The sequence below is a fragment of the Sciurus vulgaris genome, assembly GCF_902686455.1.
Source record: "Sciurus vulgaris genome assembly, chromosome: 17".
Taxonomy (NCBI): Eukaryota; Metazoa; Chordata; class Mammalia; order Rodentia; family Sciuridae; genus Sciurus; species Sciurus vulgaris.
In genome coordinates this window covers 74,362,298-74,374,707 of record NC_136478.1, presented here as the reverse complement: position 1 = coordinate 74,374,707, position 12,410 = coordinate 74,362,298, and the positions used below count along the sequence as shown (strand labels likewise).

Genomic DNA, 12,410 nt, shown 5'->3' with positions numbered 1-12,410 from the left:
GACATGAATTTGATTCTCCTGTGACCCATGTGCTTCTGATTAAGTTCACAGGTGGTCATTTTTATTAGTTTAATTTATCAGTTAGTGCCTTATGTTTATGCCTGGCAGATTGTGGTTGTTCACTTGTACAAACAAGGTACGCATTCTACCTTGGCGCTTGTACAGAATGGAGGTGCTCAAAGCAAACCACTCGGGGTTAGTAACTCTCTCATCTGAGAGCCACTGTTCTATTCATCATGGAGTTATCCAGGGGTTTCAATGCCGATCAAGGAAAATGATACAACCAGGGGATGCTCAGAGCACACCACGAGCTTGAGAATCCAGGGAGCCGTCCTCCAGAGAGGAGGACAAGGGAACTCCCAGGAGCCTGGGGGATCCGAGAGGAGATCTTTTAGCAACAGGGCAAGCAGTCTCTGGGTCTGAGAGCCTCAAGAGTCGGCAGCAATAGGAGTCTTACAGCCACAGAGCATGGCTTATCAAGGGGCGGCAAGAGTCGGGTGAGTTTCTAAGGGTTTGCACAAAGCACGCAAGCCACACGTAGATAAGAACCTGCTCCTTTGGGCTGTGTGAAACAGTGCAATGTGTAAAGCTGCACTTTGATGCTGGCTTTTGAGCTAAAGTATCAACCTGCACGGAAAGAGCCAAACTCAGGTGATTTTGGCTCATTTACACAGTGCAGTCCTTCACAGAGACCCAGATATCCACCCCTACTCCAGCTCCAGCTCCCTTAATTCAGTGAAGCCCTTTGGTCTTTCTTGCACTTCAAGTGGATCTGACATTCGTGATCGATCTCTAAGACAATTTAAAAAGTCTTTAAGTATTAGGGAATTGTCATGTTCATGGTGGTGAAGGTAAATTTTCCAAAATTCTAATTTCTGAGGGAAAAGTTCAAGTCTTATCACTGGCAACAAACACTGTCAGTGTTTTTCCTTGAAATGGGGTCAGGTGCATAGATTATCTAGTTTGAAATAAATATATCATCTGCTGGGAGTGGTGGAACACATCTGGATCCCAGCAGCTCAGGAGGCAGAGGCAGGAGGATCACAGCTTCAAAGCCAGCCTCAGCAACTTAGTGAGGCCCTGAGCTATTTACTTAGGCCCCATCTCAAAATATGAAATAAAAAGGGCTGGGGTGTGGCTCAGTGGTAGAGCACCCCGGGCTCAGCCCCTATTGATTGGTATAAGAAAGGCAGGTGCACTGAGCAGCTGCACCAGGTTGAGGTGGTCTCTGGGGAGTTCTCCTGTGGGCATCTCCCATGAGCAACTGTGACTCCTGCCTGGCTGCTGACCCAGGGGGAATGTCCACTCCTGCTCCCAGGGGGATCCAAATTCACCAAGCGCTTCCCTCCCCTTCTGGAGGTAGGGGTCTGCTTCCTTTTCAGCATCAGGCTGGGTAGAGAGAATTGGTATCACTTAACAGCCACTATCCTGGATACCCTTTCTGGGCTATCCAGAAAGGATACTTAGGGCTGCCCCTGGCAACCAATCTACAGTAGGCAGGGCAGGGTTGGAGAAGCTGGTGCCAGTATGTGTGGGAGTGGCTATTTCTCAGGAATGTACTTGGTGTTGTCTGTCTTCAGAGATGGTGGTGGGTACCTACCATGGGCAGGCTCGACCTAAGTGCTGTAGGTACTAAATCTGAGTGCCTCTCTATGCCACTTGTTACCATTTCCTGTTTTGAAGAGGATGCCTGAGACCCAGTAAGGGTAAGTAACAATGTCCACCTCACTTGGCCATGGAAGGTGGGGGACTCACCGGTGATGGTCTGACAGAACTGGCTCCATGAGAAAGTTATAGGCCAGACTCTAAGGGAAATGACTAAACAGACTCCATTTTGCTCTGAGACTCCATGTTATGTAGGAAACAAGCTTCTCCCATGGGAACACCTAACCTCTGTGCCCATCATCAGTTACTTAGTGTGACGTGTTTAACAATACAGAATGACAATTCCTTTGAAAAGAAAAATTGCTCTCTTTTGATTCCTATTGCTCCTAAACAATGTTCCATGTGAACAGTGATTGTGTGGATGTTAGTAAACATTCTTTAGTTTGTACCTGGGTAAGGGTCATTTTGACCCACTTCTCCCTCTGTTGATGATCTCATGATATTAGTGTGTAATGTTGAATCACAGCAACAGACGCTTATGATTGATGTGGTTTTTGGTGTAAGAACCCCTCCAACCCTGTTGTCGTGGCTGTTCTCCCGATAGCCATTTTTGGGGGCATCTTGTGAGACAAGTCAGCTGACCGGCTTAATAAAGACTCTCAAATTTGGACTTCTCTGTCACTGGCTCTTTGCGGTACAAAATCCGTGGATATTTGTCACAGCTTGCAGCAACAACTTGCACGGGTCTTATGCGTGGTGGACTGGAAACTGAGCTACTTCTATCTTTCTCTTTAGTGCACTGCTTTCTTGCTTGTTTGTTTATAGAGGATAGAGGAAATGAGGTTTACTTGCTTTGAGAGGAGAGAGAGAGAGACTTTGCTTATCAGAGAGAAAGAGACTTTGCTTAAGAGAGAACTTGAGAGAAGGACAGGCTTTGCTTAGAGGAAAAGAGACTTGCTAAGCCTCACTTAAGGTCTACTGCTTACTGGTGCGTCCTGCATCCTGTGAACTAAGGGTGTGTCTACCTAAGGTGCCCTAGTGACGCGTCTCAGTTCTCCGTTCTGAGATCTGCCTTCCGCCGCTGCCCCTACTTGCTGCTGCCGTGCGACTAGCTGCTTTTCTGCTAATGGCTGCTGTGTCTGTCTCGCTCTGCCTATGCTTATATCACCTCCAGGAGGCGGAGAGCAGGGCCACACCTCTTACGCAAAGATCAGGCACAATTAGGAGTGCTTGAGAACATATGCGCATACATTATGTGCGTGGACGATAAAATCACCTGAGTGTGCTTATGTCAATTAACGTCCTCGCTGCCGATGTGATCAACATGGCACAGCCCCCAACACTTCTCAGTGGTGATCGGTCTGTTCTTTATTTGCACCCCATAACATTTGGAGGCCCCAGCAAGATCCTCACTGCCTGGTGGCCAACCACCGCCCACCCCTGACCTGGGAACTCCTGCGGAGGGGAGAGGCCACAGTGTCGCTCCTAGGGGAAGGCCCCTGAGAGACATTCTTCAGCCCCAGGCTGCACAGTCTGTGGAGCCCCCTCCCAGGACTGAACTAAATTCTCCAAGAGTCTCCTGTTTCTGCACCCCTGGGGACCAGTCTGTTTCTGGTGGATTCACATCTGGGGACTCTGAGGAAGGTTGGACACAGCATTACTTCCCAAGTCCGGTACTGGCAAGACATTGCCCAGGCCCTCAGGGCAGGAATCAGGAGTGGCCACTTGTCATTGTCATGGTGTCTTACCTGTTCTGTGTTTGTCCTTTTCTGTCTATTGTTGCCTTGAGTGTGGACGTGGGTCGGTCTCCCTCGTGTTGGTCCTACACACCCTTCAACACATATTGACCAATTTCCAGGAATTCCTGAGAAGGGCCGAGACGACAGGACCTGCTGTGACTTCTTTTCTCTTTCTCAATTCTCTGAGAGAGAATGGCCAACTTTCGAGGTTAGATGGCCTCCTTGGGGGACCACCAAATTGTCTTTGGGCAGCCTGGACATCCTGATCAAATGTTTTATAGTCAAATTTGGAAAAAAAATGGCTAACGGGCTTTTAACCATGTTCACTAAAGCTTACATTAAAATGTAAACTGCTGCCAATAGAAACTTTCAACTATTGCAGTTGGTCAACCAAAGTTCCAGGCTAACATTTTGATGGCAGCCATCCAAGAGACCAGGAGAACTGGGTTAGAACAAGACCCCACCCTGAGGGGCTCTCCCAGGAGACCAGTGGAAGCAGCTCCCTTGCTGTCTCCTTGGGAATCTCCTTTAGGGAGGGATTGGGCACAACCTTGTCTATGTTCTCTTAGTTCCTTTTCATCTCTGATGAACGAGACCACATCAGGACAAAAAGACTTAAAATTCTATCTTTTGAATTTATAATTTTGATCTGGTGCACCTAAGTTAATTTTTGATCAGACCTATTTTATCCAAGTATAAAGTTTTCTTAATGCTCTGTTTCATTCAGAGGCCAGTTTACAAGGGTTAACTCTCAGTCTAATGGGTTTTAAAAAATAACTACAAGGTCTTTGTCCATCTGTTTATTTTATGTATATGTACACTGGTGTATTGTATGTATATGTACATATATTTGTATATGTACATATATTTGGTACCAAAATTGACATGTGAGCTCATAAATTAAAATTAAAAAAATATGGATCTAAATGCTTTGGTTCACATGATTTAAAAGATTTTAAATTGGGTAAACAAAAAATGGCTTTCAAGTTACTAACAGTTTTGTTTCCAGGCGGTCAAAAAAATTAAAATGTTAATTTTATAAAATGTCTAATATCCATTGTATCCATTGTAGGTTTTTCTTCAAAAGGAAAGAAATGACTGATATGGCCCAATACACTTCTCTGATATCTTAATTTAAAAAGTAAGTAAATTACGTTTAACATATATGGGATTGATCATGAATGTGTTTGTTAGAGACATCTGATTGGTTTAGAGAGTTAAAATACTAACTGTTAAATATAACATCAAGTACTCTTAACTCCTTAAAATCCACAGGGTAACATACTTAAAACATTTTTGGTGTTTTCATAAATTGGTAAATAAAAAGAGGATTTAAATTTACATTGTGTTACCACTAAAACATTATTACTAAAAGTCTTACAGGTATTATTACAGGTATATTATTACAGGTAAATAATACAGGTATTATTCTATATAAAGGGTCCAAAAGTTTCAACTGTATTTAAATAGAGTTCTATAAGTAACAAAATATTTCATTGGATTAAAATGGAGTAATTTATACAAATTCAGAAATTTATTTATTTTTATTGTTTCAGAATATAAATTTTGAGAAGGGGATCAGCAGATTAAAACATTACAAAGTTTTAGATATAAAAATATATTTAGTAAAAAACATTTCTAGGTAAAAATGTCTTTATATTATAAAATAAAGTTGTAATATGTCTAGGTAAATAGAAGAGGGTCTAATTAAGAGATTAAAGAAGTATAAATTAAGGGTAAATTTTAAAAGGTTTATGTGTATATATAAATAACATAGCAGTTAAAGCTATTCAAGGTCTTTTTTTCCTAAGGTCAAATATTAATGTACTAATATAAACCAAAATTCAGTATATATGCCAAAATGATCAGTAATTCTTAAAACATTAATTAACTCAACATTGTGTCTGTTAAGTTTTATTCTCTAGAGCAACTAGTCTTAAAAAATGGGGGTTTGTACAATTCTGGTTAAACAGCAACTGTTATTTTAGAGTGTTGTACTACGTTACAAAGTCTAAATTTTATTTAAAAGTTAAATATGGTTAATATGAAAACATCAATGCAATTATGATTTTAATTGGACCTGAACCTTATGTCACCTTCTACACTGGGATAAAAATGTAAATGTATTTCTAAAAGATAATGAGAGCCTGCTCTGTTTAAATGTTAATATCATGAAACATTTTGCCCATTTATAACACAAAAGGAAAGTTAAAACTCTCTCAGGTTTTAAGATGTAATATTGTATTGTGTTAACTAACATTTATATAGACTTAGGAAACAATATATGAAAAATTTATAAAATGGTATTTAAAAAGAAGACAAAGCCAGCTTCAGAACTTGACCATTTTACCTAAGATTTATGAAGAGCCCCCTTATGTGAGATAAGGCCCTGCCTCCCACCTTACTACATGTTACAGTGGCTCCAGAATAAGCCAGACTTGAGCTCATTTAAAGTTACATTCAAAAGATTGTTTTTTTTTGGTTGTAAAATTACTGTGATCTCAAATGGGATATAATACATAGCTCAGCTAAAATTCAAGATAGCTATTACACAACGAAATATGCTTTCACTGTTGATCCATTTTGTATTTTCCTTGTAAACTCTGTAACTGTTGACTGATTAATGTTTTACAGAGGTACTGCTTCAAGAACAATCTAAATTAATTAACTTGAGATAATAAGCCATCATCTATAGGACAGATAATATAGACCCTAATTAAATAAAAATGGGTAAATGACTATAATGTCATAGACATTAAAGTTAAAACCCAGTACTCTTACTGTATGACTGGGGAGACTGACTTGCTAGATGTTTAAGATCAAGATGTAAAGATTGTAATTAAAATAAAGGGGCCAAGAAAATAAGTATTTGGCTCTTGCCCTCAGAGTCAGCCTAACCCAGGGAACAAGATAACTTCTCTAAGGAGCTTTGCAACTCTGGACCACCTCTTTTTAAATAAAAAAATTCTCTTTTTATTTATCTGAGCTCCCAATCAGGGAAATTGATTAGAGCACTAGAGGATAAACGGCCAATCAGTGCTCCTGCTGCAGAGGTGGGTCCTTGGAAAAGGGAGACATCCCTAATTCTTCCAAAGGAAGACACCTCATCAAGGAGACCCCACCTAGTGAATGGCACTAAAGGAGCTAAGAAGCTGCTCTCAAGTTCCCCAAGAGTGACCCCTGTGGGAACTCAGTTGACTCTTAACAACAGATGGAAACAAGGTCAATTTGACCAGCTTGATCTTAAACACCTAGCAAACAGTTAAAACCAAAACACAGTCATTCCTGGACATTTTAAAAACAAAACAGTAGTTATTTTAATGTAACTGAAGATGTACACTTGTGTTAGCCCCCAAAATAAGTAAAACTGGAGGTGACAAAGAAGATTCTTAGACAAAAATACCTGATAACTATCAAGAAAAACGGCTAGAGTTATAATTTTTTAGTCAGTTTAAGGCCTACAGATCTTTCTAACCTCTGATATAGGTAGACTTAATCAATGTTTGCTAGTATGATTCTCTAGCCCTAAGTACAAAAATAAAGGGATCTCTACTAAACAAAGAGATCATGCCAATAAAAAGATATTTTACAAAAATCATATGACATTAGGTAACTTAATTAAATGTTGTGTTTACATTCCTGATAACTCCAACAATGTTAAAGGTTTACAATTAAGTCCTTATTCTCTCCATCCTTGTTAGACTTTGTTACGCCTTTTTATGTGAACAATGTCTGAGCTCTTCCACCTCCTGGTAGAGATTATTAATTTCTATCATTTTCATGATATTCAATGACATGTTCCATGTTGTTCTGTACTCATGGTTTTTGTTTCTTTCGTAGAACAAGACTTTTACCCCTAAAAAGACCTGATTTCTAAATAGAATTTTTAACTGCTTGCTTCACCCCACATCATCCCTTCTCACCTGGAAGCTGCAAGAGCAGTCATCACCCTTTTTCCTTACAGCAGTAAAAGTCCCTAAAATCGAGGGATAATAATAAATATTTTAAAGACAGTCAATATAGACAGGTAATTGGGTTAAATCACAAAATAAGGGCCAGTTTGGGTCCAGAAAGTTGGAGGCAAATGACCTCTGAGAGATTAAAATGCTAATGCTTCCAGAGCCCTTCCTCCACCCTTACCAAGAACCTACTCCTGTTTCAACCTGTTGTTAAGTCTCTCCAACAGGTTCAAGTTATGAGAGAACCAGCCCCAAGAGACCAGTGATTTCCAACACCTATTTCAGTCAAAAGGCTATGTCTATGTCAAATGACTCCAAGAAGGACTAATGCCCAGCTGAAATGGAGGGGACCTTACTCACAACATGGACTCATCACATCTGAGTTATGGCAACACAAAAATGGACAGCCCTGAGAAACCTCAACCACCGTCTGAAGATAAGACTCAAAAAGTGTTAATCATGTTTTTTCTCTTGCTTGAACTATGTCAGGAATAACTTTATGCTTGGCCCTTCAACTTTTTGAGATTACAAATTGGGATGAATTCTGTGTTACTGTTCACATCATTCCCCAGGTGTACTATTATGATGGGGAGGAAAAAAGGAAACATGGGACTCATGCATAGCTCTAAATGAGTGACCCCTGTCTTAGTTCTTCCCCTAAGCCAGCTCCACAGCTGTAGGGACCACTACACTCAATACAAGAAACCAAAATTTCAAAACCTTAAGTAGACAAATAGATCTAAGCTTAAATAAATTAAAAAAAAAAAAAAACTCTGTAAGCCAATTAAAAATTCCCTTGATTCACCTGCTGAGGTAGTTTTACAGAACAAAAGAGGGTTAAATATACTGTTTTTAAAATAAAAAAAATTATGTATGGCCTTAGGGGAGACCTACTGTTTCTATAATAACCACTATAATTACACTCAGGTGTAATTCGTGATAGTGTATCTTTGATTAGGAAAAGGCTAAAAAAAAAAAAAAAAGTGAGAAAAAGCTAAAAACCTGAGAAAAGTTGATACCGAAATCTGTTCTCATGTTCCCCCTGGTTAACTACTCTAATAACCACAATGATGAGCCCTCTCATCCTAAGTATGTTGGGACTTGTAATCTGCCTATGCATGATAAACTGTTCAACTAAATATGTTAGAGACAGAATCCAGTCTGTTCAGCTAATGGTGTTGCACACTCACTACAATCACCCATGCACTAATGAGTCAATGATTTGATTATGTAAAACCAGTGGGGAATGTGATGGGCTTACAGATCTGGCTCCATGAGAATGTTACAGGCCAGACTCTAAGGGACTCCAAACAGACTCTAAAAGACTCTGTTTTGCTCTGAGACTCCATGTTATGTAGGAAATGAGTTTCTCCCATGGGAACACCCCACCTCTGTCCCCATCATCAGTTACTTAGTGTGACATGTTTAACAATACAGAATGGCAATTCCTTTGAAAAGAAAAATTGCTCTCTTTTGATCTCTATTGCTCCTAAACAATGTTCCATGTGAACAGTGATTGTGTGGATGTTAGCAACCATTCTTTAGTTTGTACCTAGGTAAGGGTCATTTTGACCCACTTCTCCCTCTGTTGATGATCTCATGATGTTAGTTTGTAATTTCAAATCATAGCAACAGATACTTAAGATTGATGTGATTTTTGGTATAAGACCCTACAACCCTTGATCAAGGCTGTTCTCCCAATAGCCATTTTTGGGGCATTGTGTGAAACAGTCAGTTGGCCAGCTTAATAAAGTCTTAAATTTGGACATCTCAGTGGTGATTGGTCTGTTCTTAATTAGTGCTCCATACCATCACCCACACAGTCTAGCTCAGCAAGCTCTGGACCTGCACGCTCCTCCCAGCTGAAAGCCGCTGCATGTACAGAGAACTTGCTCTGTGCCAGGAGTGGACCCTGGGCTCCCACACCTGGGTCACTCCCCAGTACTGCTGCAGGGGAGACTGAGGCACACAAAGGTGAAGTCACTTGAGGCACTAAAGGCAGGTCTGTTAGGACTCAGGAGGCCTGAGGGCAGACTGCCTGTGATCCCTAGGGGCCTCAGAGGGCGTCAGCCTGTGCAGCCACACCACTCAGCATTGCTCAAAGGCAGAGGGAGGGAGGACCCTGACGAAGCAGGCTGACCACCCCAACCCTGCTGTAGATCTGACTGGTTGGCTCCCTCACTCCTCTTCCCACTCAGCAGTGCCAGTCGACCCCATCCCATGTGCCCTGGACAAGGCAGCCGTGGTCACTTTCAGACCCTCTGCTCAAGGCCGGGGCGGGTTCTACAGGATACCATGGAATGCTGTCTCCCTTCCCTCCCCTTCCTTCTCAGCATGTGCATCTATCAGGAAGTGTGGAAAGATTCTCAGGTGAACCTTGGGGATTCTCAGGAAGGCAGTGCAGCAGCTGCCTTCTGCTCTCAGCCCCTCTCCTCAGAACCCCAGGGCTCCCATGCTGGTCCCGGGGCTCCACTCGGCCCCCACTTCTCAGGAGGGGGGAGTACTCCACACTTCCAGCTGGCCCTCTGGGGAGGCTCAGACTCAGCTACAAGTCTGTCCTGCTTGCTGACAGGAGCAAGTGCATTTCAGGGATGACCTCAACTCCCTGAGCAGACCCTGTCAGCCCAGATTCTGAGCAGGCTCAGTCTGCTCTCTTGGGGGGTGAGGTGGGAGCATATCAAGACTTGCCCTCAGGTTGTGCCTCCTTCTGACCTGTGGGCCTGCCCTCTGTCCCTCTGGCCATGCACTGCCTGGGAGCCAGTGCCACACAGGCGAGCTGTCTGCAGAGGTGAGTTCCTTTCTTGCAGGTCCACAGAATGCAGAGGGCAGGATTGTGTCCTGTAGTCTGGGCCAGGCTGCTATCTGCAGGGGTCTCCTCCCTTCCAGGGCCCAGGAGCAGCAGGGGCTAAGTGCACACAGTGGGAGGACCCTTGCTGAGGCTGGGGTAGGCTGGAGGGCGCCTGTGGTGAGAGGCTTCCTGAGCCCCTTTCCTGGGTTCTTTCCCACAGCTGACTGTGGTTCCCGCCCAGCAAGCCCCTGACCATCTCAGAATTTGCCAGCTCTCCATTCCCCACTCCCACAGCAAATTCAGGCTGCTCAATGGGAAGCTGTCACTTATCCCAGAATGTAGTGAATCTCAAGGGCATTATCTACAGAGCTGAGGGACATTCTCATGATGTGCATATTCACCTCTGTGACTCTGAGTTCAGAGGGAGGTGATAGTTTCTGTCTCTACTTGATGCACCAGTGGCTAGTGAGAGGCTGTTTTTCTTTCTTAGAGAGCAGGCATAATAGGAGGTGTTTCTCATAGTTATGTGCATCAAAAACAGAAGGATCGGATAACTGTAGTAACAATTAAGGAGGCCCCAATGAGGTCTCTCTAATGTCTCCCGACTTCACCCACATCCCTGGTGTTGCATTTGCCCAGAAGACAAAGCCCACTTCTCCCAGGTCCCTCTGGGCTCACCTGGAGTCTGAGCATCTGACAGAATTGTCCCTTCCTTTATGGGCCTGTTAGCAAACAGTAGTACCTAGTAAGCATAGATTACGTTACCTCCATATGAAGCATGCTACCTACAAGGATTCACCTGAGTTCCACTCTGTGCCTGGCATATTCAGACAGATGCAATATTGTTGACTATTTTCTAGATATTAATAACTATACTTTATTTCATGACAAATTGGTTAAGGGTCTTCTAATGCCATCCTAACACAGCATAACTAGATCATCCAGTATTTCAATATTAAGGTAAGTTTCTTCTTTTTTTTTTTTTGTTTTTAGATGCTGTTTGCATTTTGTGCATACTAATATAGGCCTATAGAACTTTTAACAGGATTAACAGGAAATTAACAGAACAGAAAATAGACTGCAAGGAAAAATGGCAAGATGGACATGTTTGCCACATGCTAGCTGAGAAAAGGATGTGCAGGGGGGCTGTCACCTGCCCTGATGTGCGCAGGGGTAACTGTGCTCCTTGAGTTGGACAGCCTGGGCTCTGCCAAGTCCTGGCCTCTGACCAGCACTGGGACTGGGAATTCTTTAGCATCTGGGGACACAGGGACGTTCACCTGAAGGAGGTCTTACCAGATGGGCCTCTCATTCAGGGCTGCCGTGAGATTCAAATCAGGGGCTGTCCCAGCAGCACTGGGGGAAGTGCCAGCTCCCAGTAAGAAGGGCTTTCACTACAGTGGCCCCTAAGCCAGCTGTATCCCCACAGCAGGGCACTCTGGGCCAGGCAACTTGTGTGAAAGACAGGCCTCATGGTGACTGGGAGGCCATGGCTGTTGGGGAGCACAGTGCTGCACACACAACTGAGAAAACCAGCCAGTGAGTGTGTCAGGGGTCCTCTGACCCTGGCTGTGAGGGACTTTCCTCAGGAACGTGACAGATGGCTTCCAGAGAAGTGGTCGTGGGGCTCTTCTTCCTGCCCCAGACTGCACTGGGCATCCTGGGCAACTCTGTCTCCCTCTGCTGTGCTGTGCTCAGTGACCTTGCTGGGAATGGGGTGAAGCCCACAGATCTGATTCTCAGGAACCTGGCCTGGGCCAACTTCATGGCTCTCCTCTGTAAAGGAGTCCCTCAGACAATGGCAGCCTTTGGCCTGGAATATTCCCTAGATGATGTTGCTTGTAAACTTGTCTTCTATTTCCACAGAGTGGCCAGGGGGTTATCGCTCAGCTCCACATGCCTCTTGAGTATCTTTCAGGCCATCACCATCAGCCCCAGTAACTCCAAGTGGGCGCAGCTCAAGGTCAGAGCCCTCAAGGTCATCTGGCCCTCCCTGTGCCTGTGCTGGGTCCTGCACATGCTGGTGAACATCCTCATTCCCATCAACGTGATGGACACAAGGGGCCGGAGAAATCTCACTGGGATGAGGGCTTTTGGTTAATGTGCTGTCAGCAGTCCCAGGAGACAATTTGGTACATTATATTTAGCCCTTTGGCCTCCACTGATGTCCTGTGTTTGGGACTCATGATGTGGGCCAGTGGCTCCATGGTTTTTGTCCTGTCCAGGCACAAGAAGAGGGTCCAGCACATCTGCAGGCCCTTGCCTTCCAGGTCTGTCCCTGAGAGCAGGGCCACCTACAGCATCCTTGCCCTGGTGAGC

The 12,410-nt window shown here is 43.6% G+C and overlaps 1 protein-coding gene across 1 annotated transcript; it reads left to right on the top strand.

The window, feature by feature from the left end:
- Positions 1-11,691: 11,691 nt before the first annotated feature.
- Positions 11,692-12,192, top strand: LOC306648598 (vomeronasal type-1 receptor 4-like; the record flags this gene model as incomplete). The annotated part of the gene is made up of 1 exon (XM_079118755.1): positions 11,692-12,192. One exon carries the CDS (start codon positions 11,692-11,694, stop codon positions 12,190-12,192), a length of 501 nt encoding a protein of 166 aa, XP_078974881.1.
- Positions 12,193-12,410: the final 218 nt, after the last annotated feature.